At 47.7% G+C, this 26,557-nt stretch overlaps 1 protein-coding gene across 1 annotated transcript in view; it reads left to right on the top strand.

Annotated features, from left to right (window-relative positions):
* Positions 1 to 20,503, top strand: part of ADRA1D (adrenoceptor alpha 1D) — a 47,998-nt gene extending 27,495 nt beyond the window's left edge. The window contains exon 2 of the mRNA XM_075499485.1: positions 19,756 to 20,503. Coding sequence (XP_075355600.1) covers positions 19,756 to 20,324 — 569 coding nt within the window. The 3' untranslated portion in view covers positions 20,325 to 20,503. The remainder of the gene's footprint in view (positions 1 to 19,755) is intronic.
* Positions 20,504 to 26,557: the final 6,054 nt, after the last annotated feature.

The raw sequence follows: 26,557 nt of genomic DNA, 5'->3' as shown, positions 1-26,557 counted from the left end.
ACACAAGGCCAGACCAGGCTCTGGCGTAACTCTGCAAAGCCTCTTAGAGCTGCAGCTGTCTTCTCAGCATAATAGTCTGCTCCTCCCCAAAAAGGGGGACAGCAGTGAGAGAGAGATCCGAAGTGCCGCGTGGACCCACAGATCTGACTCCTAGAAAGGAAGAGCGTCGAGACACAGGTGCGATTTTTCATAGCCTCATGTACTCCCCTTTCCAGCCATCCGGGACAAGTCCAGCCCTGCAGCTCCAGCTGGAGATCTAGCACTGAGGAAAATGTGTTTGTTGGCCTGCAGTGCTTTTCAAGATATTTGCTGAAAAAGAGCCATCCCCTTCTCTCATAGTCTTATGCTGACATGCTTCCCAGGGACATAAGAGTCTCAGGTCCCAGCCACTGCTCTTCCACGTTCACATGCTTTCAGCCTGTCTCTTCTATACCCCAAAAAGCATCCTGGCCAGTTCATCAGAGATTTTTTAATTATTATTATTTTCTTAATATTCATTTCATTTTGCAAAGTGGACCAGCTGTAGCTGCCCAGTCTAACCCAGAAGAGCAGTCAGGTTTTGAAAGTACCATCTCTCAAGGATTTCCCTCAGCATCTTGCAGAGAGAGGTCCAGGTGACATTCACCCCAACTGAGTCACTGAGGAGAGCAGTCCCATCTCCTCTGGGCCAGCAGGAGGTAAAGGGACCTCTCAAAGACAGAAGCAAGGTGGTGATTACTGAAGACTCAGACCTCACAGCTGCAGGGAGGAGAAAATAATATCCCAGATGCTTCCGTGCTACAGTCATGGGGTTTAAGATCTTTTTAGGGGAAAGCCTGTATCTCCTACAAGGTATCTGACACCTGCAGAAAAAGCACTCGGCTAAGGTGAAAAAAGCCACAGTAACAACTTCCTTTTGCATGGATCTACATGAGCAGGCATGCAAGGGACAGATGCACTCACCCTGAGAGACATTTGAGGACAGCTTCCTTGCTTTCTCCCTGTGACCTACCTTCATGGGGCTGAGACAGCCTCATTGAGAGAAACTAGTGTATTCCTGGAAAAATATGAAAGCAGCTGTGATGCCACCCCATCACTTGCTTTTGTCCCTGTGGCTTACCTTGAAGACTTAGGCTGGTTTCTGGCATGGCTAACTCCATTTCTGAGGTTCTCAGCAGAAGTCTACCTCACTCCTTATGGGTTGCAGGGGCATGGTAAAGGAAAAGGCCACAGGTAGCCGGTATTGAACAGGATAGCCAAGGAAATAAGGTGGAAACCTTAGCAAAAAGCCAAGGAAATAAGGTGGAAACACCTTAGGGAGAGGAATCAGGTAGAGGGAATGGAGAAACAAGGCGGTCACCTACCCACCGCCAAACGGGGAAGCAATGCAGGGTGATGGGAACGCCGGGATGCAAAGCCTCCCAACTCCGAGTGCTGATGCTGTGCAGGACGCCAGCATCACTGAGCAGCCGGCAGGGTTTGCCAAGTGCTTGCAGGCAGGGCTGCCCTGGGTTTGATTTTCCTCATTTGGGCATGGCCAGGAACGAGCCTGTGTCCTTTGGCACCTGTCCCTGCGAGAGTGAGATGCAACTGCGGAGAGGAAGGCACAGGACAGAGTCACTGGCAGAGACCATTTGCTTGCCCCGATAGGGAACAGGGGATATTTTCATGGGGGCCTTAGGACAGTCTCCACAGAGAAAGCACTAGGTGTAGGAAGAAGAAGGGAGATTTTTTTTTTTAATAAGCCATTTTGGTTGTTTGAGGGTTTTTTTGTTCTCTTGATCTTGGTTATACATTTTTGTGCTGGACTGAGAGGGGAAAGCTCACAGATCAGGAGAAAGGAGTGTTATTAAAAAAGCTCTTTTTCATGGAGTTTTACATCCATACATCTGCTCTTCCAGCAACTTTAGGGGTCCTTAGAACCACTCCCAGCTGGGCTGTGGGCCCCACAAATACCAGGTAGGGCAAGCACCAAACAGCACAGCACAAGAACACCCAAGGCTGCTCCCACCAGCTGTCCCCAGAGCTGAAAAGCAGTATTAGCATGTCACGCACTGGTTTCTTCAGCAGCACAAAAAATGCAGCTTTAATGCTGCTGGGACCTGAATGACTGTCCAAAGCTGGCTCAGGTCTCTGCTCATGGCATCCACAGCTTGCTTTGAGAGGAAGGACCCAGAAAGCACTCTGTGGTGCTTAGTTCTTCTCAGCTTTGTTTGCTCTGGGTAATTACTAGCACACCAAAGGGTATTAGCTCTGGATGTGAGAGTGCGGAGAGACTAACTGGTCTCAAATGCCAACATTGTAGCTCATTGTAATTAATTAAATGTTGACATGATCCCCAACAAGCAAAACCTTCATTATACTCTATTAAACCCCTGGACACAGATGCTTGACTCATTGTCAGTCCTTCTAATTAAGATCAAATGCATAGAAATGTAGACATCACAGCACACGTGTGTCAAACCCTGGGAAAGATCTTGCAGCAGGGAATAAATGTCCACTGCTATTCCCAATTAAAGCAGTTTCTAGAACAGACCAACTGTTTCCCAAACAGTTCTTGCACTTACCATGTCTGAAGACACTCTGTGACATGATGATTTTTACAGCTCTTCTATATTCAAGACATACCGCATTTTGGAATGGAGTTTGCCAATCATAGTTGTAGTTTGCAAGGCTAGGAGGGAATGCTCCAACTATCTACTGTGATGTACAGATGACTGCAACCCTAAGCACCTCGTTCAATAATTTCTTCAATTCTCTCATTACTCAAAAACAGTTTTCTCCTTACAGCAACACTCAGCATTAACTCAGAACTGCAAATAATGGAGAACCCATGTTTCTAGTTATGCTTTTTCCAGTTGCTTTATATCCTTGCTATTAAAAATTACTGCTTTCTTTCCAGGGTAAATTTATCTAGCAATAACTTCAAGCCATTAAATTTTTCTACCATTCTCGCCTAGATTAAAGATACGTTTGCTATCAGAAAGAGTTTCCCCTGTATTTCACTGCAATGCATGAGCAACTCGCTTCAATTTCTCCTGGATAAAGCCAATAGATCAAGATCCTTTAATCTCATTCTCTAAGTCAAGTTTTCCAGACCTTTGCGTTGTCTTGTAGAGCTCCTCAGAGCATTTTCTGTCTCCTTGGCTTCTTTTCTGCACTGTGGGCACCGAAATGGAACATGATTTTCCATATGAACAACCTCCATTTTTCAGTCTTCCTTTGTCTGGTTCATCTCTTCATGTTCTTGGCTTTTTTATGATCTGAGCTTGTGTTGTTTTTATTAACGCTCTGTGAAACGCTACTCCTAGGTGGCTCACACATGCCTCTTTGCCAACAGCCTTGACAGCCTTTCTGTGAGGGAGGTAGCTGTAAGAACAAGTCATCAGCTGTCACTGGAAGGAAAGATATTCCTCTAATGAACCATTTCACCAAAATGTTCCCACGTGCTACTTTTCAGGGTGGGCATGAATACTGATCCAGAACTGACAGTATTGCTAATGTATGCAATACTGGGATTGATACTGGGAACCCTCATGTTCAGAAGATATTTTCATGCTTAACGCCCATGAGTTTAACGAGAGTTAATGTGTAACCACCTTTAAAATCTGTGCAATGACATTTATGTTAGGGATCATCAGATGGCTAAGCTTCACCCAGTATTACAAGATATTTGTCTCTAGGTACAAGCAAGTTCACAGTCTTGAAGAAGCATATTACTGGTGTTGTCTGAGACAGATGGTTTCAGTTGCCAGGGAAATTGCCCTTTTCAGTGTTTTGAATATCTGGAGGTAATTTGTAGGGGATCTGCATTGTAGGGAAGCTGGGTCCTGTCTCACAGCAAATGCAGAGTCTCTTTACCCAGCCATAGATTCATTGCACAAGACAAGACTGAACACCTCTGCTTGAAGACCTACTGACCAAGACATCCTGGGGACCCACTGGGAGCTCCCCATTGGACCCCCAGCCTTGCTGCATTTAGACGACACTGCTGATGGAAGTGCAGAAGCAAAGCGAATTATACATGGCATGTTTTTTTTCTTCCTTTGACATATGGACCCATCAAAGTCTCCTAAAGAGGGAGGTGGCAAGTCAGAAACGAGTTGGTGATGATGGAAGAAGAGGAGATAATAATCACCTGGGATGATATCTGTCTTGACAGGGACTGTCCACAAAAGCAGCACTTTCCTAAGGAGGGGTGGAAAGTCCACTTAGGGTCACTTCCCTGGAATGAGAAGTGAATATGCAAAATTAGCATATCCAAAAGTTAATTAGGAGTCAAGGCCACAACAAGACAGGGAGTGCACCCCAAATCCCATGTCTGTGACTTCTGAGTAGTGAGTGAAGAGCACAGGAGGCAAAAAGGCTTGTTTATCTAACGAAAAAGCGAGAGAGAGGCAGACAGATATCTCATGGGATGTACTTAAATTGCCATGAAAATTGAATGCAAATTTCAATCCTTTCCCTTCAGGATCAGAGATTAAAAAAGAAATAGAGATAGGGCAGAGATGGAGCAGGAAGCATGTCAGTGGAGAATGAGCCTCATCACCATAATGAGGCACTTTGAGACACTCATCTCTTCTCAGCAGAGATCCCATTGCCCTGTGCAGGCATTTAAACCAGGCAGTGCAGCAAGTTTCTTGCGTTCTCTCTCCTGAAATGCCTCCTTAAAATTCCATGTGGCTGTAAGGTTTAAACAAAACCACCATGATATCATGGTTGGTCTGCTGCTACATTTCTTGGTCCTTCCCAGCATTGTCGTCGTGCTTGTCCCAGGCTCAGCTCTATGGCTATGACAACCAGGCAGCCAGTTTTTGCCTCTTGTGTCATTTTCCTTTCTATTCAGCCACGACATCCAGGTGGATTGCTCAGGTAGCAAAAAGTATCAATAGTCTGGGGTTTCTGGGCTTGTCACCTGTCGCGGATGGAGTGAGCGTGCACTTCACTCGTTAGAGAGAAGTAAAAATATAGTTTATTGATACAGAATAGGGAGTTAACAAAGTTCAATGCAACAGTGTTTTAACAAGATTCGATGGCGAGGTGCACTCGCTTATTTACTGCATAGAGGACAGGGTCAGACAAAACTGTCAGGGAGACCCTCCCGTTGAGTCATGAGGTTTGGAAAAGGATCCCCTTGCTTTCTAAACTCCTTCTCAGAGAGGAGTCTAGGTGCGGCTGGATCCAGTCCTAGTCCCAGACTTGGTCAACGGTTTATATCTAAAGGATTATATGTGCGCAATCAATCCTTTATATCACTTAGCTAAGATTTCAAAGTTTAGCATGCTATTAGTCACTTACCGAGGATCTGTTGCGGCAAGGAATCTCTCAGCCTCGAGGAGTGACCTTGAGAGACGTCCCTGCTCAAGGGGAGATCCTGGCGTGCAGCCCGCTGCCGTGCAGGAGAGCTCCAAGGGCCCTTGGGCTGCTCACTATTTATGGGGGATAAGATGATTGACCCATAGTCATATTTGCATGCCGACCACAGGTTTTAGTTTCTTGGGTGGGTGCACAACACAATAGCCCTAGGCACAACACAATAGCCCAACACAGGCTATTGTGTTGTTATCTGTCTCCTGAATCCACTTTGAGCCGATGGTGACCAGATGCATCCATTTACAATCACCACTGGTGGTTATCACCTAAGCAGGGTTGCAGGAGATAAAGGTCGAGGGCGGGGGGAAGCACACCGTCACATCACCCCTTCCCACTGACGGGTCTTGACACCACTGTACATGGTTATATCACGACACCGGCTCTGCTGGAGACTGCTCTAGTCCAGGCATCGCAAGCTCTCTCCTCTCCTAACGTGGTGCAACCCATGCAGTCTCTGCCATCCATGCTGCCAGACGTATTGCTGTGGATCACAAATCCTGGGGTACAAACCTTGTGTGTGCTGCAGGTGTGCAGGAAACCCCTGCTCAGCGTTAGGTAGCAAACTCCTCCTTTGGGGACTGGTTTTCCCACCGCTCTGTGTTTCTACAGCACCAAGCACAAAGTGTGGGCCCCCCCATCACATCAGTGCTAGCAAATAAAAGGGATCAGGGTCAATTTGTTAGCCATGTGCCTGGCATTGCCACAGCTAAACCCTCCCAAACAGGGATCTGCACGCCGGTACATGCCTCGGCTCTGCTACCCACTGCACTATGTCCAGGCCAAAGTTATGCCAGGGTCCATGCTAAGCCCCTTGGTCGAAATCTGGTCCCTTATCCTGTCCCTGTGCACTGTACCCGCAGAGATAATGGCTTAAGTGCCTCACTGCCGAATAACCAGATAAGAGATGTGCAGGTGGTCACATCAGACGGATGTCACGACCCTCCCTGTGGAGACGGGGGAAAGGACCGAGTCAGAGGGATCCTTCACAAGCAACCGATGCAGCGTTAAACAGGAGACTTTATCCCTTCGAGCTAAGGGCTTCAGGAACTGTCGGGAGCGATGAGGATGTTGTTATCTCACCATTCCTGTTATATTTTTGGAGCCCTGTTATACACTGACCCATTGTTTTCTGAGAGGGGGAAAAAGTCTCTTTTTGAAGTGCAATGTTTTTAGAGTTTGGTATCAGCTGAAAGCTGCCTTTCAGGGCTGGGGAGAGACAGAGCAACTCTTTCCTATCTCCCCTGAATAATTTCAGGTTGGGGGAGAAGAAGGAAATACAATTTTTTTTTTATTTTCCCTTCTTGTTGAGGAAAAAAAAAACAGAAAGAAAGAGAAAGCGAGCGATGAGAAACTCTGCAGATTTTTCCGTGCGATCTAACACAAGAAGGGCTGTGCCTTGGAGCTGGGTGCGGAAACAGGGCAGGCGTTGGAGGATTTTCCCTTCCAAGCCTGAGAAGAAACAAGAAGCTGGCTGGCTGGTCTTGAATAACCCCTCCTGAACTTGCAAAGCCAGTCCCAATTTTTCATCAGAGCTGAAAATACCAACCTCCCCCAGCCTTTCTTCCCCACCCTTTCCTCCACGTCACAGCACCCGGGTCTGGCGGTGCGGCTCTCTGGAGGATGCTGTTCAGCATCCTTCACAGCCAGTGACACCGGGAGGGGGCACAGGCTGCGAGTGCTGCGGTGCCAGGCTCCACGGCCGGTGACGTGCTGTCTGCCCAATTCTGATATAAACAGAATGTCCTTGGGACCGGCATGGTGGAAACACACTGAGGAAGCTCCCACACCTCCCTTGATAGCATGTTTTCCAAACGCTGGCGTCCCGCCACTAGCGAGTTCTCCAGACTCGGGGCCACCAGTTTTGCCAGCAATCAGCGTAAGTAAACCTTCCACTGTAGCATCCTTCTAGATCATTGGTCTTATCTCTGTTTGGGTCCTGGTGATGCTCACCCATCCAAGGTGAGTTCTGCTCACCCCACGCTGTAAATTAAAGTCAGGGCTCACGCATCTTGCTCTGGAGGGAGAATTTTTTCCCGCGTTGGGTTGGGCCCAGTGAAAAATTGCCTTTTTCCTTTGTGCAGCTCGGATCTGGCCTCAGTGTACATAAAATGCCATGTGTTCCCAGCAGGATTCAGCCCTTCCAAGGCCTACCCCGCAGCCAAATCTGATCTACATATTTACGAGCTTGTAAACAGGACGGGGCGGGTGAGTTCACATTCTTAGAAAACCAAGTGCGGAGAAAAGAACTTCTGAGTTGGAAAAACAAAGAGTAGTCTTGGGTCCGACCCAGCAAACACAGTGGTTTTTCCAAGACTTGGATAACTTGCTTGAGAATCATTCCCTTCCACTCCTTTTCTACAGGGTTTCCCAAGCTTGCTCTTTAGTTGGAAAAAATACACATTCTCAACGTTTCTGACCAAAGTGGAGGATACAGCTTGATAGAAAGGGACATTTTATCTTGGAGGTGAGTTGAAGCCAGGCTTCTGTTCGCAGTAGCCACAGAGGAACAGCAGTTACTTGCAAAGGGAAGTTTAAGGAAGGTGTTAAAAGGAGCTGCACAGAAGAAGTCAGTTGGAGTGCTCAGCACAGTTGTGTCTGCCAATAAATGCAAGAACTAGTAGTCTAGAACAGTGGTTCCCAAATTGTGGTCTCCAGACCTTGATGGTCCATGAAGGCTTGGTAAATGGTTCACAGAAAACCAGTTTATAAGGGAGCCAGCCAGTCTGCAAAAAATGATGAGGATTAACAGCTTTTGGTTCAGAAAAGTTGGAGAACCACCGGTCAAAAACCCTGTACTATGTCCATTCACTATTTATAGATTTGGAAGCAGAGAGCTCTTTATGGCAAGGGCTGAAGAACATTTTTGCAATTTTCTTGCAAAAAAAGTTTTGATGACATTCCATGAAATATGTGTCAAAGGAGTTATCACAGGGCTAAGTCACAGCAGTGCCTCTACTAACTTGCCCATCTTGCTGGGCAGTTTGTCATTGCTTCTCCTGTCATAATACCTAGGGTTTCCTCAAGTAGATTATTGTAGTGAATCTTCAACTGACCTCCCAGAATCCTTTTTGGTGCCTCTCTTCCTTGGTTATTGGCGATTATTCTTAGTACAGTATGTATTTCGTTAAGTTCTTTGCCCTCTATATACAATATTTTAATTTCTCTAAATAACAAAGCTGAAAATCATGAAGTTCTTGTTGATTTTTTAGAGCAGTCTGTGAAAGGAACATTGTCGTAACAAAGAAGGTCATGCAATATTTCCTAATGTTGAGTAGATGTTACATTTGTGGGAGGTCTATTGGGAACCTCTCCCAACACTTGTCCCTTCCACAGTCTGCAATCTCCACCCAGCTGAGAGCATCAATTCTTCCCTCTGTTTATCTCAGGCTTTGAAAGCTAAACCCTGTAAGATGGTTTGAGGGTATATCAGGATAGTGTCTCAGATGGTTGGTCAGCCATTGAGGTTGTCTGGGCAAAGGACTGAAAAACAGGTTCACTGGATTGCCAATGGAAGCTGGTTGGGACCCCAAAAGAAGTAGAAATTCCCCCATAACCCCCACACCTCCTTTTACAGGGGGCTTTGGACAGACAGGATGTGAAGGCTACATTCCTAACCAACCCCACATTGAACTTTGCCTCCACTCTTGAGAAATCCCATGTGAGAATTTATGTTCCTCACTAATCCTGCAGCCCATCATGAAGGGAACAGAAACCCGCAGAAGGCACTGATGCTAGTGATGAGGACATCACTAGCTCAGTAGCTTCTGCTTGTGCCTCCTAAAAAGGGATCACTTGAGGCAATTCTTCATGTCACAGAGTGAGGAGAGGAAGACTTTTGGGTTGTGGTGGGGGTGACCTACTGCACTCCCAAACCATCTGCCACAAGACTCCAAAGCAAGGAGTTAATGGTAGCCAACCTCCCTTGCTTCTCCATGCATAAAAGCAGTGGATTCAAGGACTTTGTGGCCCAGACACTGACTTGGCATAGCACAGGTTTGCCTGGGAGATGGATAAGTCACAGCCCAAGGTAGTTTGTCACCAGTCCTATGAGATTCATTTTGCTGAGCTGGATTTGGTGCCAGATTAAAAGCCAGACATCCAGGGCTCAATTCAGTAGCCTAAACACCAGTCTCTAGTGCCACCTGACCCACCCCAGGGTCTCTGAGGCACCTCCACAGATCTGGCTGATATGAGACAATTTACAGAGGACCCACACCATTTTGAAACATTAGCATTTGACCAAGATACATTGGGGTGTTTAAAATGGCACTAGCCTCCTAAGTTTAACAAACCAAGTCACACCACTGAGACAGCAATGCAAGCATCAGGAAGCTAAGGACATAGCCTCCTACTGCGAAGGGTTATGGTCCACCAAAAGAGAGCATTATGCAAGCCATTAGTTAGGACAAAGTTATCCATGGCCAAGAACTTATGCGGTTTGCCATCATACTGTTTGAGTCACAGGGCTTGAATAAGTAGCATCTTTGCTTATTATTATTTGCAACTTATGCCTATGGTTGGATATTTGCCCATGACACATTCTACCTACGACTTACTCCTGCTGCAGATGGCAGCCAGTCAGCTTGTCCATAAATGCTTCCCTTCCCCAAGGGCTGGTCATACTGGCTGTGTTACCCAGAAGCGTGCCCAAGATGCCATCATGCAGAGAAACCCAGGCACAGATGCAGCAAGACCTTCACGCTCAAGATGCTCCGGAGTTTGCTTAATGGAGAGCCACGGGAGCGCTCCTCTCTTGAATGACACACTGATTTTTGCATTGCCCTGGAGGGAACCTAGCAACCCCACACGGCCATTGTGTTCATTCAGATCCTGAGCCAGATGGAAATTTTCTTTTCAAAGACTGCCCCAAGCGTGTTTTCCACCCAGACAAGAATCTCACTGTGGTCTCTGCTGTGCTCGCTCTAACATCAGCACGCGGATTCCAGTCTTCTTCCTGCTCAGACAGCAAGACAAGAGCTCTTGACATGCAGCTCAGTTACCCTGACTTTTTCCTTCTCTCAGGAGACTTTTTTTTTTTCCTTCAGTTGCATCTGGCAAATAAAAACCTTCCTGATATCTCCCTTTGGATTTGCCAATTGGATTGGCCAATCCTCTAGACTTTTTTTTCCCCTAATTTTATTTATGTCCTTTTGCTGAGTCTCATTATTTTAAGATTTGTTTTAAAGTCCCTTTTGGGGCTGGAGTCAGGCTATTATCTGTGAATCGTTATGGAATGGGAAGTTGGATACACATATATCTTTCCCAAGCATAAGAAACCCTGCAAAAATATTACCTTTAAGGGACTCTGTACTAGAAGCCAGATGAAAAAAGCCTACATCTTTGTCTTCTTTTTAAGTTTGTGACTTATTTTCAAAGCCCATCTTCCTACCGACCCTGCTGTGTTCAGCATTGTCTGTGGCCCTGACTCTGCTGCCCAGCCCTTCTTCTTGGAGGATGAACCAAGCAGCTAAAAAAGCTACTCGAGCAGGGCAGTGTTGAGGTGAGTTAATGGACAGCTTGGTTTGAGGGCATGAAGAGGACAATGTCTAATACCAAGCTTGGGGCTACCAGGCCCTCTATATAGTTCCCTTTCGATGCTGAACCAGCCATGCTTTTCGCCACAGAGCAAGCAAAGAACTAATGATGATGAGCTCATCAGGTGGCCCAGGGTTAATGGTCAGCAGCAGTCCTCAGACAGAGCCCCAGTCCTGGCTTCATCACAGGCATGAGAAGGCTGATGGGCCAACATTGCCTTCCACAACACGCAAAGGAGATACTTGGTCCTGCTCTTCATTCCCTCGTGAAAGCATTGCCTTAACCATTTTAAGAGCTTTGTTATATAATGAGCTTGGTTTGCAGTGTCCAAGCCCAGGTGTGGTTTCAATATCTCTCTCCCTTTCCTCTGCCTGGTCCTGCCTGAGTAGGATCCACAGAGCTCCTGTTAAAAATTAAGAAGCAGGGAAAAACTCTCAATCCTCATCCTGCTGACATATATACTTCAAAAAGATGGGTTTGTCATCATGCCACAGGGCTACAGAGTTGGAAAACAAGGGAATCCCTTCTTGGCCCTTCTACAGGGCTCTACATATCTATCCATCAATGCCCGTGCAGTGGCAGACCACAATCTCTTAATTATTCCTTTATTATCTTGAGCATGACTTTCTTCTTTACAGATCCCGAATGAAAGATGGAAAACAGTATATTCAGTTCTGGGCAATGAAACTTTGTGCATGGTGCTAGCGTGGCACATCTGATCCTTGGAAGGAGAATGCAATGAATGTGATGACTTTCTGGGGATTTTCTGCTGCTGCTTTCATCTGTGCATCCCTAGATGAAGGGTCCGTGCCCTCCCAAGAAACTTGGTATATTGAACCTTCTTTGGGCCCCCTCGCCTGTCTGTAGTATCACATAAGCACATTCCCAATGGTATCTAGCAAATGACAAGTTTAGCTACAACTTTCTCAGGAACCAAGCTAACTACTAAGGGTCACCTATGCTGCTAAAAAAAAAAAAAAAAACAGATTATGGTATCAAGCCCCCTGAGCAAGGGCTGTAGAGCAGATTAAGTACTTTATAGCACCTGGCCCAAAGCTTCTCTTGGGTCCCATGCAGTGCCCCAGTGGTCCTACGACATAATTGCTCTCTTGTGGAAGCTGTGAATCTCTGGAAGGGCAGGGGGTATTGTGTGGCAGCCCACCAGAGTGGATCTTCAGTCTGAAAGAGCTGCTTTGCATTGCATGCCCTGTGATGTGTCATGAGGACATATGGAGGTAATTAAGGGTGCAGAGCCTGATGGGACAATGTTAGAGGACTGCATAGTCAAGTCCTTATGACCTTTTGGGAATGGGCTCTGGAGTGAACTGTTCTCTGGACCAAATTTATCTGGAGAGGTCTAGCTGGACCATGCTAAGCAAATTAGCACTGTGCACAATCCAAGACTTGAAATTACTCATTAGCTTTCTGTTAGGTAACAGTGTAGATGTACCTGTGTGGCTCTTCACTTTGCCACCCTTCACCACTATGTGATGCTCACTGGTGAAATTCTTCTAGTGATGAAAGTCCTATCCTGCACAGGAGAGAAACTGATGCATGGGAGGTTTTGGAGACTCCTCCTAAGAGAGAAGACCACCAGATGCCAATGACATTAAGGGTGAAATCCATCAGAAGTAACCTTGGAAACCCATGATGTGGATGCCCATGAGCCAGGAGTCTGGGTCCATATCTGAGACCTCGTGTGATCCACCTGCCCAGTACAGGCTCATGCTTTAGGATGAGATGTATCATGGCCTCCACTCCACAGAGTCTACTGACTAAACCATTGACTGTAAGAGGAGCCCAGGGACCTGCTCAGATACCTAAATTCAGCTAGGTGACTCACAGAAGATACCCACAATTTTCAGGAAATTTAATGCCTTGGAAACATCCTCATGGCAATGACTCCCCTTAGTGGCCCGGATTGATGGGATTGCTTTGAGAAAAGTTCCAGTGTGAGCTTTGAGGGGAATGAAGGGCAATTTCAGCCGAAGTCGTACAGATGTGCTGCAACTTAGAGAAAAGCTTTGGAGACATCACTAGGACCATACTGCCTAGAGGTTAGGGGACAGGTTTGGGTACTGTGAATTAGACCAGTGAATTATCAGAAAAAGGTTCTGCTGCATTATCCTTTTCTTGCTGACAGTCAAACCGAGTCAGTCCTCAAATTTGAGATCCTGCTTGAGAATGTCGGTGTTTTCCAGAGCCCTCAACCCCCCCAGGCTGGTCTCTCCTGCCTTTACAACCTCCCCACCACCCCCAGCCTAAACCATACCTCCCTGAGCCCCACCACACCGCAGACTGCCCTCCCTCCCCATGGGGACCCCGCATGTCAGATATGCACACCCCACCGTGGGCTTTGGCATTGCCAGGGGCTCTCCAGGAGGGCCTCTCCAACCATCAACTTGGGACAAGGCAACACTGCCAAGAAGGTCAGCAACGGGCAGGGTAGGAATGGCTTCTCCCTGCTTTTCTTCCTGGTCAGATCAGGGTGCAGAAGTTGGAGCAAGCAGTCATGCCTACGCGCAGAGGCATGCAGGCAGCTCGTCGGGGCTTTCATTGGAGTGATGGAAGCTGTCACTTATCTGTGACATTGTTTATGGGGTCAGCTGGAAGGCTCACAGGCCTGCGGAATTCCACCCAATATCCCAACGCCATCATCCTCCAGGGAAAACGCCGGCGTCACTGCAAACATGCTGTCCTCCTCCCTACGCCAAGCAGCTCTTGGATCTGTCCTAGGAGGGCAGTGAACTCGCCCATCACTCCAAGACACACCACCAGCTGCAAGGAGGTGTTAACCCTCTAGGGACCCTGACATGCCTACAGATGCCCAGTGGAAGTGGTAATAGTGGATGGAGGAGAAGGCTGAGAAAGACTGGTCAGAAGATGAGGCTCCCAGTCCCACACATAAGCAGAAATCCTTGCTGATATCCAGCCCGTTCTCCCATAGCTTGGCAGGTGCATCAGGGAGGTTGTCCCTCATGGGGGCCCAGGTAGGAGCTGGCAAGGAGGCATGCAAGCTGGTAATGAGCAGAAAATGGCAGCTCATTAATACTTTGGACCAGATTTAATTAATTTACTTTGTAAGAGCCAGAAAAAAAGAAGGATGAGGCTGACTGTTTCTTTGGCCAGGAGAGCCCACAAGGAGCATTGGCAGATATGGTACCTCCTGCATCAGGGTTTTTCCTATACCAGCTGCAATTCTCTTGACTTGCTGCTCTGACACATCCCGAGGGAGTCCTCAGACCCCTCCTGACCTGTGAAGCCACATTCAGGAGAAGCTCAGGTGATGGGGCACATGTCCCCACCATGGGCCTAATCCTAAACTTGGCTTTCTGGAGCTTCCTAACTCAGGAACAGAGTGGTTTGCACCTTGGTAGATTTTTTCTTTTCCATGAGCTTGGCCAATAATTCTTTAGCATCCACAGCCTCCTGCTGCAGGGACATCCACAGCTGAGCAACATGCTGTGAGATGAACCATCTTCTTTGCTTTTAACCTACAACCCACTAGCCTCCATCTCCTGTGATGCCCCTTGTAGTGGAAAAGGCAGTGAATAACAGCTCCCTATTTACCTTCTCCATGGCATTCTGCCAACACCTGCAAGGTCCAGCTCTCCATAAGCTCTTTTTGCTCAGGGCCGTTCCTTATACAAAGCCCACACCAAGCAACAGCGAGGCCCCCTGTCAGCATGAACAGTCCTGCTGGTCTTTGCATTTCCCATTCATGGTGGGACAGCACTGGGGCATGACTTTGGCACTCTGTTTTTCCCACCTGCTATCACGTCTGCAGCATTTTTGTGCCATGGGCTGTTCAGGACATGCTGTAAAGCAGGGACCTTTTAAAACAAAGATGCCCCTGCCAACTGCAGCAGAAAGCAAGCCTGCTCACAGATTCTGGCTGCATACTGGGAGCCAGGGCCAGAATTTAGATTGGACTGGGTCCATTTTCATTTGTGCATTTGTCTTTTTTCTTGTTTTGCTTTAATTTTTTGAGCACTGGACACTGGGACCGGCAACTCTCCAAACAATCCAGTGATATCACCTTCAACTGAGTCATGGGGAGGGCAGGGTGGAGAAGTGCAGACAAGGAAAGATCATGACATTGTGCTCACTCAAACAACCTAAAAAAATGGGATATGTGTTTGGATGTGTGGAGGGGAGATTGCATCCACTAGCCACCCAGCACAGGGTGTCACAGCTTTGGGGACCATGCCCATGGCTTCAGAGATTTGTAGCTGGCTGGGTTTTTTTTCCCAGGTATGAGCAGGGTGATTTCACCTGGGGCAAAAAAAATATGTAGGCGCACACACAGCATACAAACACATATGCACGTCCTGCACACATACACATACACTGTAAGAACACCAAATAAATTATTCTTTTGCTTTACTTCAGAGCACATACCTTATAGGCTCAACTTTTGCACCACCAAAAAAAAGAAATTCAATCTTCAGATCATGTTTAGACTGAGTCCAGTCACCTGGCATGGTGGGGGCAGCTTTCCTTGAGCTCACCTGCAGCTTTCCTAATTTCTTAATGATCCTGAAGATAATTATGTAGGGTTACAACAGAACCTGCAGTCCTTGCTCAGACCCAGCTCTATCACTAGGATTCAGACTCTGGAAGATGTGGAATGACCTTTTATAAAAGGCCGAAAGGAATGAAGCCCCAAAAGGACTTTCAAGCCCACCAGCAGTATTATTATAAAATTTTCATTTATTAGGAGAAGACAAAGTCCTCAGCAGGGTCTCCACAAGCCAACATGGAGCCTTCTCAACAAGGCAGTGGAAATATGAAGGATGAGAATCTGCATCCCACCCTACCTGGGGGCATCCTACACTGAGATACAACCAGGACCCTCTATCCACCAGGACAGTGAGCATCACTGGGTAGGCAGTCAGGGTGGAGAAGGGGCACCTCAGAGGTCTGTCCCTTCTCCCCAGGCTGTCTCTGTGTTTCACGTGTGGATTTGGTTAGGTTGGATGGAGACTTCCCTGCTGAGTGCACTACCCCCAAAAGCAGCAGTGCGGTTCAAGCAGAGCAAGGGCAAGACAAGTCTCCGTTGTCCTCTCCCTGTGAGGGCTCTGGGGCCCCAGATGCTCCAGCATGACAGGGGGTTGCTGGATCCCAGCACACATACTGCACACAGCGTCACTGCTCACCACACCAAGACCACCCCATGGGTAGATGTCCCCAAGGTGGGTGTCAGCACCTCCTCCTCTGGAAAATATACCAAGCTTTGCCAGGAATGTTGAGCTGGATGCCCAAGACAGCTGTCCAGAGGGCTGAATTTGAGTGAGTAGGAAGAGCTCCTCTTTGAAACAAGACCAGGTTTCACAAACTTGTACTGTGACACAGGTCTTACAATATCTGAGCTTCCTGTTCTTTGATATTGCCCTGTTCTGGGTTTGATGCTTTTGGGGCCAGATCATTAAAAAGTGCTCTTACGCTGAGATATCAGGCTAAAGAGCTGGTGCACCGCTCTGTGTTGCTATACCTGATGTTTTACCCCCATTTTCTATTTCTGGACCTTGGAAGCATCCGACTGTGTTTCCTGAGCTCTTCAAGTGTCCATTACTCAGTACTTCTTCCACACATCCTAACATCCATGCTTCTATATAGTAACCACTACAAAGTTCAAAACCTCCCCACTCTCAAAATGTTGTTGCATACTTGTGTGCATGAAAGCAAGAGCTAATTCCTTCCATACTTTACTCATTCCCAAGTAGGACCCCGCAACTCTTCCTTACATGCAGCCTCCCAGTGCCTATCAAGAGAGTCTGATGCTCCAGCACGTACAAAGTTACCAGCCAAGGACCTGTTCTGGGGACTCCCTGCCTAGTTCTGTTCATCCCAGTGTGATCAAATGAGGAAACTATGGATGCACTCAGTACACGTCTCTTCCAAGGGGCACGCTTATTTGCATGGTAATGAGGATGGTAATGAGTCTCTTGTCTTCAGATGTACACAAGGTTCTAACGGATGAAAAACAGCCAAAGTTGAAATTCAGGGAATTCATAGCTTTTTTTTCTTTTCAATTTGTTGTGTTTTTTTTTTTTTAAATCTGGATGCAAAAGACAAAGCATGAAGTACAGAAACTGCGTTGTGCAACGAACCACTAAACACTAGAGATAAGTTATTACATTAACAGCCATCAGGCTGTTTAAGCAAGCACCAGTCTCTTAAGCAGCCTGGCTCAAGCAGTAATTACTAGTCTCATTTCTAAAGAGACCCTTCTTTTATGTGCTTTGTTACCATAGCTTTTTGTTTTCTTTTCCTCTCTCTTAAAGTTAAAAAACGCTACATAATGCTTGCAGCTCCTCTGAGAACCCGGTGCACACAGCAAACAGGGTTCACAACAACACTGTGAAAGAGATTATGGTAATTAGCCCCATTCTGCAGTGGGGAAACTGAGGCATGGAACCTCTCTCCAGCAAAAGTATGAGCAGGATTACATGCTTAATGAAGTCCTTCACCTGTCTTGGCCCCAAACGTTCACACTAAGCAACAGCAGGGTCAAGCTAGGACAATACAATGTCTTAGGGCTGAGAGCCAGGCATCCCTTTGCAGAGAGAACAGGGCTCTGGGGAGAATCCGATCCCGGGGTAGGGTGGAGAGAAGGTGAGTCCAGGCAGGAAAATAGACCCATCCACTATTGTCAAGACTTGAGGTTGACAAGAGGAATTGACGCCAGGCTTGGAAACTCAGCACTGGTCCACATTGCCCAAAGCATCGGATGGTGCCTGTAGGTCCAGGGTGGTGGGTTGGGGCCAGTGCGAGAAAGGGGGAAGCCTCAAAGCCATGGTCGGATGGAGAATGGAGGAGATGCTACATGCAGTGCAAAGGGGGATTGTCCCCAGCACCACTGGGGTGTTTAAAAGCTCCTAGCTAAACACTTGGGGTGTTTCTGCTGTGGTTAGAATTGGATGTGGTGATTCAAGCAGCCTAGTGCCAACCTATAAAGCTCACCACTGTCCCAGAAGGAATAAACCCCTCTAATCAAAAACAACCAAGCTGGGGGCACTGCCTCTGAAAACCCCTAACCCCAGTGCTATTGCTCTGTTCAAAACCACAGACTACAACACCAGCGGCTGCTCATTAAACTGCAAATGCTATTCATTTCCATGAAGGCCCCAGGTCTTTCCAGCACAGAGATGTCAGTCCTGCTTACTGTCCCTATTCAATGCCTCCTTCAGCACATATTGACAAACAGCGTGTACTCCAGCCCTACAACTTGGGTCTACAACTTGGGTTGGCCTTCGGCAGATATTTAGGCTGCATGGCTGCATCTGCGCTTTCCCTGCCTAACCAGCAGAAAATGCTGAGATCTGTCTGTCTTCTCCCACGTCCCCACGATGGAGTAGCCCACGTACCTAATGCTGAGTCTGGCTGTAATTTCTGCACTTTTTAGGGATGGGTGTAAGAAAGCTTTGCTGGAACCAGTGCTCTGAGTTTCCTGGATGATGGTTTTTCTCCAGCAAACAGCTTGGGGAGCTTTTATGTAGTGTCAGTCCCGAATTTCTGGCTCCTGGCACCTGTTTTACTGTTTTGACACCAGGCTTTTTAGCACAGGGAAAATAATAATGATATCCAGAGCTAATGTTATTTACTAAAATACAAATTAACGCTCAGTCACATGGCGGCACGATTTGTCATCCAGAGCTAAAATTAAAAGAAATTAAGGCTGAGTCAGAAAGTTATTTCAGATCTGAGTGGGTAATGCTAAGTGACGGGGCCATGTGGGAGCAACACTGACATCTTCTGGCTGCAAAAAACCCCTCCAGCTTTTTCACCAAGAAAACCACCAGGAGCCTCCAGCACAAAAGCGTAAATAGGGATTGGGGGTGGACAAAAGAGCTTTTTCAAGTAGCAGGTACAAGCTTGGGGGCGGTGGATATTATCTGAGCCCACTTTAAGTGTCCATCTTAACATTACTGCAAAATTTGAACAGAGGGCGTGTGATATTGATGACCCAAAATACGTGAGTGGAGGAGGTGAAGGGGTGTTGCTCTTCCACCAGTGCAGGTGACAGGGCTGTATCCATCCTTTCACGTTGCAGTGGTGAACTGAGCAGGACACATGTAGGAAGAGGCAGGCACCAAGAACTAATCCATGCAAACCAGCTGAGCAACAATTTTCTCTGTCTGATCTGGAATGGGACAGGGCCTTGTGTTAATAAACCAGGAAGGCATGGGGACCATTGAACCTGTTCCCCAAAATGATGCCCTCAGCCCCTGCTATAGGGTCTCAGAAAGTAGCCTGGCCCCAGGTATGGAAGATACCTCTTGGGTGCAAGTCTCCTGCATCAATTCAGAGCAGGATGGCTGAACTCACAGTGAGGTAAACATGTTTGGCCATGGGGCTGTGGTGTTCCTGCACCAGGACTTTCCCTTCAAAACACAGTGCATGCTGGATTTGGCAGGGGAGGGGGGAGGGTGTCAGCTGGATGGTTATCCAGCGAGAGGTGTGAGAAAAATCCTCCATCCCCACCACCCCTTCTGTAGCTCCTGCAACAATTCACAGCCTCCCTCCAAGCTGTATAGGCTTGCCACGATGGCTCACAGCTGCGTTTGAGGGTGCTGGGTCCATTTCTAGGAGCCCTCTTGCAGTGGGGGCTAGAAGGCTCCTGCCAAAGACACAGTATTATTCATCATTATCACCTTAGGGTCGATGCCTTGCAGTCCTGCAGTGGCCAGATCTTCACTCTGGTGGCAATGGCATTGCTAGCCAAGGACCTAATAGCAGAATCACACCTTCAGGCTTTTCTGCAGGTCTTGCCTCTTCCAGAGTGGGTTGATCACCACCCTTGCTACCCTGCGCTGCCATACCCTTCCCCTTCCTCTAACCATATTTCTTTTAATCCCTTCCAAGGTTCTTTCTTTCCATCTCTGAAGCCCTCTGAAATGGTCTTCAAGGTCATCTTCTGGCTGGGATACTTCAACAGCTGCGTGAACCCCATCATCTACCCATGCTCCAGCAAAGAGTTCAAGCGAGCTTTCATCAGGCTGCTCAAGTGCCAATGCCACCGGAGAAGACGGCCCATCTGGCGCATCTACGACCACCACTGGCGAGGGGCCTCCATGAACAGCTCGGTGCAAGACTCTGAGACGGACCTGAGGCCCAGGATTAACACCCTGAACAGCTCATTCATATTTAACTCCTCCTTGCAGGAGAGAGCCAGTAAGAGGCGAACACTCAGCTTCAAGGGCTGGAAAATGCTCACTCCTTTCCAGAAACCAGCATCCACCCAGCTGAAGGAGAAGATGAACAGCCTTTCTAATAAAATCCGGGGTGGCTCCAGCAAAGGGGGGATGACAGCCACGTACAAAACAGAGGTGGAGTCTGTCTCTATCGGGATCCCTCATGACTTCGCGGAAACAATTGACTATCAAACCTATGACTTAACAGACTGCTGCGGGCTGCGAGAAACAGATATTTGAAGCCACTGGGACAACTGTCGATGGTTTCTTTCAAGGTATCTAGCAGAAATGTGAAGGGATACCATCTGTGCGTCTCTCAGGCAGACTGGAAGCAGAAATCAGGTATAAAATGCAGTTGCCCAAAGGTTATACAAGCATCCCCCACGTGGAGGTTAGCCCCTTCTCTGGGATTATGGGTTCCTCAAGTAAGAGCCAATGGTATATCCCATTTTAATGAGCTACGGCAGGAGGGGAAGATGTGGGGTGGATATGGCCTTAGTACAAGAGCTGTTTCCTCCATTGGATCTTTGGCTTTGGAAGAACCTGTGCAATTAAGGGAAACCAGAATGTCTCCTTTGCCTTAAAAACACCACCACGAAATCTAATGGAAGGATCAAACCCCAAAAGATGCCAACCCTGCCTTAGTACATGTGATCATGTTTCCATCCAGAGGCAGCACCCAGAAAGGATGCTGCCGAGCAGTAGCTGGTAGCTGATCCTTTAGATAACGGGTTGGGAGCTTGTAGGTCTACAGGGCTGGGCAGGACCTCCAGCTGAGGCCTTTGCTTTGGAGGGTGAGCAGACTGTGGTATTCCCAAGCAGGATGGGGGGATCCTGGCTCTCAGCCATCACATCTGCAGTGACCACAGCTTTGCCCCTTCCACATAACCTGGTTTTAGGCCAGAGGAGCGTCCAGATGTGTACACTGATGCCAATGCGTGTGCAGGTCTGTCTTCTTAGTCCAACCTGTGATGCATTTCGCATTTCACTTTCCAGCGAAACACTTTCAACCCACCTTGCTCTAGTGCACATACCTCTGTGATACAGAGAGAAAGCAACTCCTTTTGGTGTCGGCCATCCCCGGCCTTTTTCTCTCCCCTTCTTGCTCTTACTTGCTGTCTCTCTCTCAAACAACGCGGAATAAAGATGCATCCTAGGGACTTTGCTCAGGTCCATACTCAACCTGCTCTGTGGCTCAGGAAAGGTGGGATGGCTGAGCCTGGGGCCCGTTTCTACTACCCATAGAGTCAAAGTTAAAACAGAACTGACATGCAGTTGGAGCTCCCTCGTGTAGATGCATCTTCTCGCCAGTCAGGGTCACGCTCATGACTCTTCTCCCAGGTGGCTTCCGACATGCCTGATACATCAAAGCCTTTGGTGGCTATCAGCAGTTGCCCTTGGTTATGTCCGCTAGCATGGTAAAGCAATGTTGATAAGGGGTTTTTTTGCTCTTCTCACAGCCCCAGACTGTGAGATCCCCTCAGGAGGGCACCGTGGCCTCCTCCTCCGGGGACTGCAGGGAGGGTGGAGCCATGACAGGCCCACCTCAGCCAGGCTCACACACCCTGTGCTTTGCAACTCAGAAAAATGGTCACCCAAACTCTACTTGGCCATGTATTTCAGGCACTGGTTTTATCTAATTTCAGACAGGCAATGAGCCACAAAGAGACATCATGAGATTAAGCTGTGGGCAGAGGCACAGACACGTAGGCGATGGAGGCAAAGTCTGGAGGTGCAGCGTCTCAAGCCAGGCGAGTAAAGAGCAGGAACATGAAGTTGAGGGGTGGAAACATGACACTGAATGTGTCCTGGATGGAAACTCATCCACATCAGCACTGTCCCCCAAACCCATTAAGAGTCTTTCATGAATGTGCCTACAGCACATCTAGCTAATCCTCTTAAGGGTGGCTATCAAAGGAGATGAAAGGCTCCTAGGCATAGCAAAGAGACTGTCACCTTTCTTTCTGCTGTTCATTTGCTTTAAAGGAAATCAAAACAGAGGGGAACAGAGGAAAAGTTGGACTTCTTTTATTTTTTACTCTTTTGTACAGTGCATACTGAGAGATATCTGGAGTTGGCCCTGTCTCAACACCCTTAACACCCTTCTGCCTTTTACTCAATGCAAGATTCTGAACTGGATGAATTACTGCACAAAGACCTGCAGATTTTGTCCAAATGTTTTCCTCCCAGCAGCAAATCCCACCAAGGCACATGGGCAACATTGCACTTACACTGACCCCAGACTCATTGCTGTCTGCATGTTTGCCAGTGTCTGCAAAATCAGCCAGAGGTTTCCAGCTTGAGAGCTTCAGCCCTACCAAAGCAAGGGCCCAGTACTCCACGGGAACCCCTGTGGGGAAATGCATCTTTTTTTTCCCCATTTCTTTGGCCTTCAAGGGAAGTGTGTTCCTACAGTGATGATGGGGTGACACAGAAAGTCATTTTGCAATGTAAGGACTGCAGCTGCCACTGGTTTCCTGGGTGGTTTTGGGATCCTGACAGGACAGCACACTGCTGGCACTGGGGAGGTAGCAGAGAAGGCATCAGGGAGAGGGCAGTTGCTGAAGAGCAGAGATGCCTGGAAGGTCAAGGTGAAAGCATTACTCCTCCCGCCTTCCACTCACCTCTTGGGATGCATGTGCACACATGCCACTGTTGGAGGGAGTAAATGCACCCAGACCTGCATTTTTGGCCGCTGGTGACACTGCTTTGCAGGTCTAACACATGCAAGTGCATAATGTAAGCAATTTGAGGGCACAGTTTAGGATGAGCTGATATACAGGTCACCAGAAGTGAAAGTCTAGTCAAGGGGGAAGAGGGACATTTGCCATTTAATGCTCTCTGATGCTCAGGAGCAGATTTTTCTGGTGTCTCTCCACAGCCAGACACTCATAGCACATGGTAAAGTGTGCATCCATGACCATACAGATACGCATGCACACTTTACTACATTTACATATATAAATGCCATCTCCAAAATGGCAGACATTCTCCTATAAATGGACACTTTGCAGGGGCTTTTAGCAATTGCTGGCAAGCAGTTCAATCCCAAGAATGAGTTGAAATTATTGCTTACACTTCTCCCTGATCTTTTAAATATACTTCTTCCTTTTTTTTTTTTTTTCAATTTTAAAATATTTACATTTACAGCCTCCAGCCTCTTGAAAGCATCCAGAAGGGAAAGAGAGATTAGTCTGGGAGTTTACTGCCTCTCCATCCCAATTCTTTACAGACCTACAGGGGAGAAAATGAGGATAAAGCCCGTTTAAGCACGCATATGCATACACACACGTAAATGTCCGAACTCTGGCTCATTTATTTTCCTCCATTGCAGCTGTGCCTGCATTTGATCAGGCCCTGAGACATACCCTAGAAGGTGCTGTAGGAAAGTCGTGAGCTCTGTTGTGCTGCATTCAGGCAAAGTACTTGTTTCTCACCTAAGCCAGGGCCCCCCTTTCATTTAGCAGCTTGCATCAGAAGAGACAATGCCAGGACTGGACGCTGAGGCTCTACATGTAGAGCTTCATTTAGAGTAGGCAGGGCTGCCTTTGCTGGCAGGGGAGGAAGGACGACGTTGTATGAAATATGGCCTGAGTGTCTGAAACCGTGCATTTCTCTTTGATTCCCTTAATCTCCAAGCTCTCCCAAGTTTGCAAAACTGGGCTCAGATCTTCAGGAGGTAAATTTGCTCTGATCCCACTGACTTCTCTGGACCCACAAGGGTGTGACCAGCCAAGGGTATGGTCCCGTTTCTCCAAATTTGCCTAGCAGGCCATTTCCCAAAGTACCCATACCTTGGTTATCCAGCAGCTCTCACCTCATCACGCTGGCTTCGTGTCACTATTGCATCATCAGACCTTGCTGCTTCGACAAACCGAGTGTGCAGGATGGTGAACAGCAGCTTTTACATCCGTAGACTCTCATGAGTCCTATTTAAGGGGGAAGGAAGTTCCCTGTCAGCCTGAGCTGGACTGCAGTTGGGTTGCATTACTATTGTTTACAGTGTGTATATAAGTGTACATTTTCTTTAGCAGACATTGGAAATTTTTATGTATAGATTTTTATTTTTCATCCCCAGATGTATTTATTAGCCGGAGTATTTCTGTTTTGTGATTCAAGTTCTGTCAGATTGATGTAAGCTCTATGAAACAGAATGCACATATTTTTGTTTGTTTGTACCAAATACATGCACAAAACTGTCTAAAACGTTGCTGAATTGTTGCTGTGTTTGATTTTTATAACAGGGGCTGTAGGGGATGAGGGAGGGAGGAAGAAAAACCTGCAAATTATCCGCCGTTGTTTTTTTCTCAAAGACTTTTTTGTAATTACACAAGGATAATTGCTCCCACATGCAAGAATTTACGATAAAAACAAGTTAGAAGAGGACTGTCTCAGCTTTGTGCCACACAGGGATGAAGGGGTCACACCATCCATGTCTTCTCCGAGATGCTCCCTGGAGCAGGAGGAGTCTGGATGCAGCCATGACCCATGGGAGTGGAGGAGGGCAGGAGGAGGGAAGGCTGTTGTGTAGTTGGTGGTCAGGAACAAGCTCTGGTGAAAGAATTTCCATCAGAGTAGGGTTTTTCAATGAAAACTGAAATTTCAGCTCACTGAAGATTTATCTGGAAAATTTTCATTTTTCTTCTAAAGCTAAAATTCCAGCATCACTCACAAAACCACTACCTGTGGTGAAAGGGAAATAGCCTTTCTTATGCTCCCATCTCACTCCAGGTACTCCATTCACAAAATGCAGCCTGATGGCACCTCTAGATACTGGGCAGTGGTGTCTCAGGGCTGGGTACCACAGGAAGGACTCTGAGCTGGAAAGCCCAAAGGGGAGAACGGCAAAAGAAGACAAAACACCTGTCTCACTTCTAGGACACTAGAGCAATATCATATAGCAGAGTCTGAAATGCAGCGAAGGGAGAAACAGAGCTCTGAAAACATCCAACAACAAGTATCCCAGAATTATTTCTTTGCAAAACAAATGATCAAACACGGCCCAAGGCTGGCTGTCCTTCAGGGGTGGCTCCAGGCAGAGGCAAAGCAAGCAGCCACCAAATGCAACTCAACAGCTCCACGGGAAGATTGTCATGACTTCACTGTGCATTTTGCTAATGCTCGTGTGTGGTTGAGTCAGACTGATGCTGGGGAAGGGGGATGGATGCTGGGGAAGGGGGATGGATGCTGTGCTCCTCGGCGAGCCTGCAGCAAAGGATGCTCTTGATTGATGCTGCTCACATTTTTTAAAGGGTTTTCTTTCCCTTCTGTATGACTGTCAAGCCAGGCTGCTGCCCTGCTTGGATGCCAGGAAGAAAGTGTTAGGTGCTTTGCTGTTGACTTCTCCAAGGGTATGATAAGAAAGACCCATGCCATGGCCACGAGGACTGAATGAGCCTTCGGAGCCACAAAGCTGGGCTGGGCATGTTGCTTTTGGCATCCTTCCTCGTCCCAAGTTTAATCCATTGAGAACATTGTGTGGCCTGAGCTATGCAGACAGGGTCAGGGGCCAGGGCTGCGCAGTCCTGGTGTCTGTCAGAGACCTGGCTGGTGCTCATCTGGCTCATCTCACAGCAGCCCCATAAAAGACCGTGCATCTATTAATGCAGCGTCGCGGGGATTGTATGTGACCTATGCAACTCCCAGTGCCGCCTTCTCTTCCTTGCCCATTGCATCCCAAAATCTGCTCCTCATGCCCACCAAAATCCACGCTATGACTCCTCACACTTTCCATGTGCTGGTTGGTCATTGCCCGGGCAGAGGAGCGGATAGACTTGAAGCAGGAAGAGTGCTGGGGCATCTTGATCCTGGGAGGAGTTCAGTTCCCTTGTCTCACCCCAGGCCTTGGTGTCCCTTCTCCATGGCATAGCCCTTATAGACAACCTCCAGCTGCAGAAGAGGCTTTCTTCTGCTCTGGTGGGCGACCAGTGGGCAGGTGATTTGCAAAGCACCTTCCTACTGCTGGCTATGATCCGAAGCGCAGTCAGTTAGGAGGAGCATGTGCTCTTTGACTGCCAGTGAGACAAGGTGCACTCCTAGAAGCCTGCTGATAACGGTCCAACTAAGTTCATTACTATTTTTATTTTCTTTTTTCATTTTTATTGAGGTTTGAGGGAAGCCACCACTTGGTATTTCGGTTGCTCTTGGCTCTGTGATGCTCTTGTCAGCATTTGAGACTCAGCATTTGCTGAGCTGCTGTATTTGTGCTTCCTTTCCTCTATCCTGCCCAGCTGTTTTGCCTACTTAAGTCCCACAGATCTGTTCCCCTGACCCCATCTAGGAAGCTTTCACCCCAGGGTTGCCACACCGCTGGTCAAAGCCAGGTGGTCCTGCCCCAACACCCTCCTATGGGGTTTTCTGCACACCCTGAGCCTGGCACATCACAAGACAGGAATCTCACCAGGAAAACCTGCCAGGGACAGCACAGCACTTGCAAGAGCTTACCGAAAATGCTGGTGAGGCTTTGTGGAGGA

The sequence above is a fragment of the Mycteria americana genome, chromosome 4 (genome assembly GCF_035582795.1).
Source record: "Mycteria americana isolate JAX WOST 10 ecotype Jacksonville Zoo and Gardens chromosome 4, USCA_MyAme_1.0, whole genome shotgun sequence".
Classification (NCBI taxonomy): Eukaryota; Metazoa; Chordata; class Aves; order Ciconiiformes; family Ciconiidae; genus Mycteria; species Mycteria americana.
The sequence above is the reverse complement of the archived record's forward strand: the minus strand, read 5'-3'. Positions and strand labels throughout refer to the sequence as shown.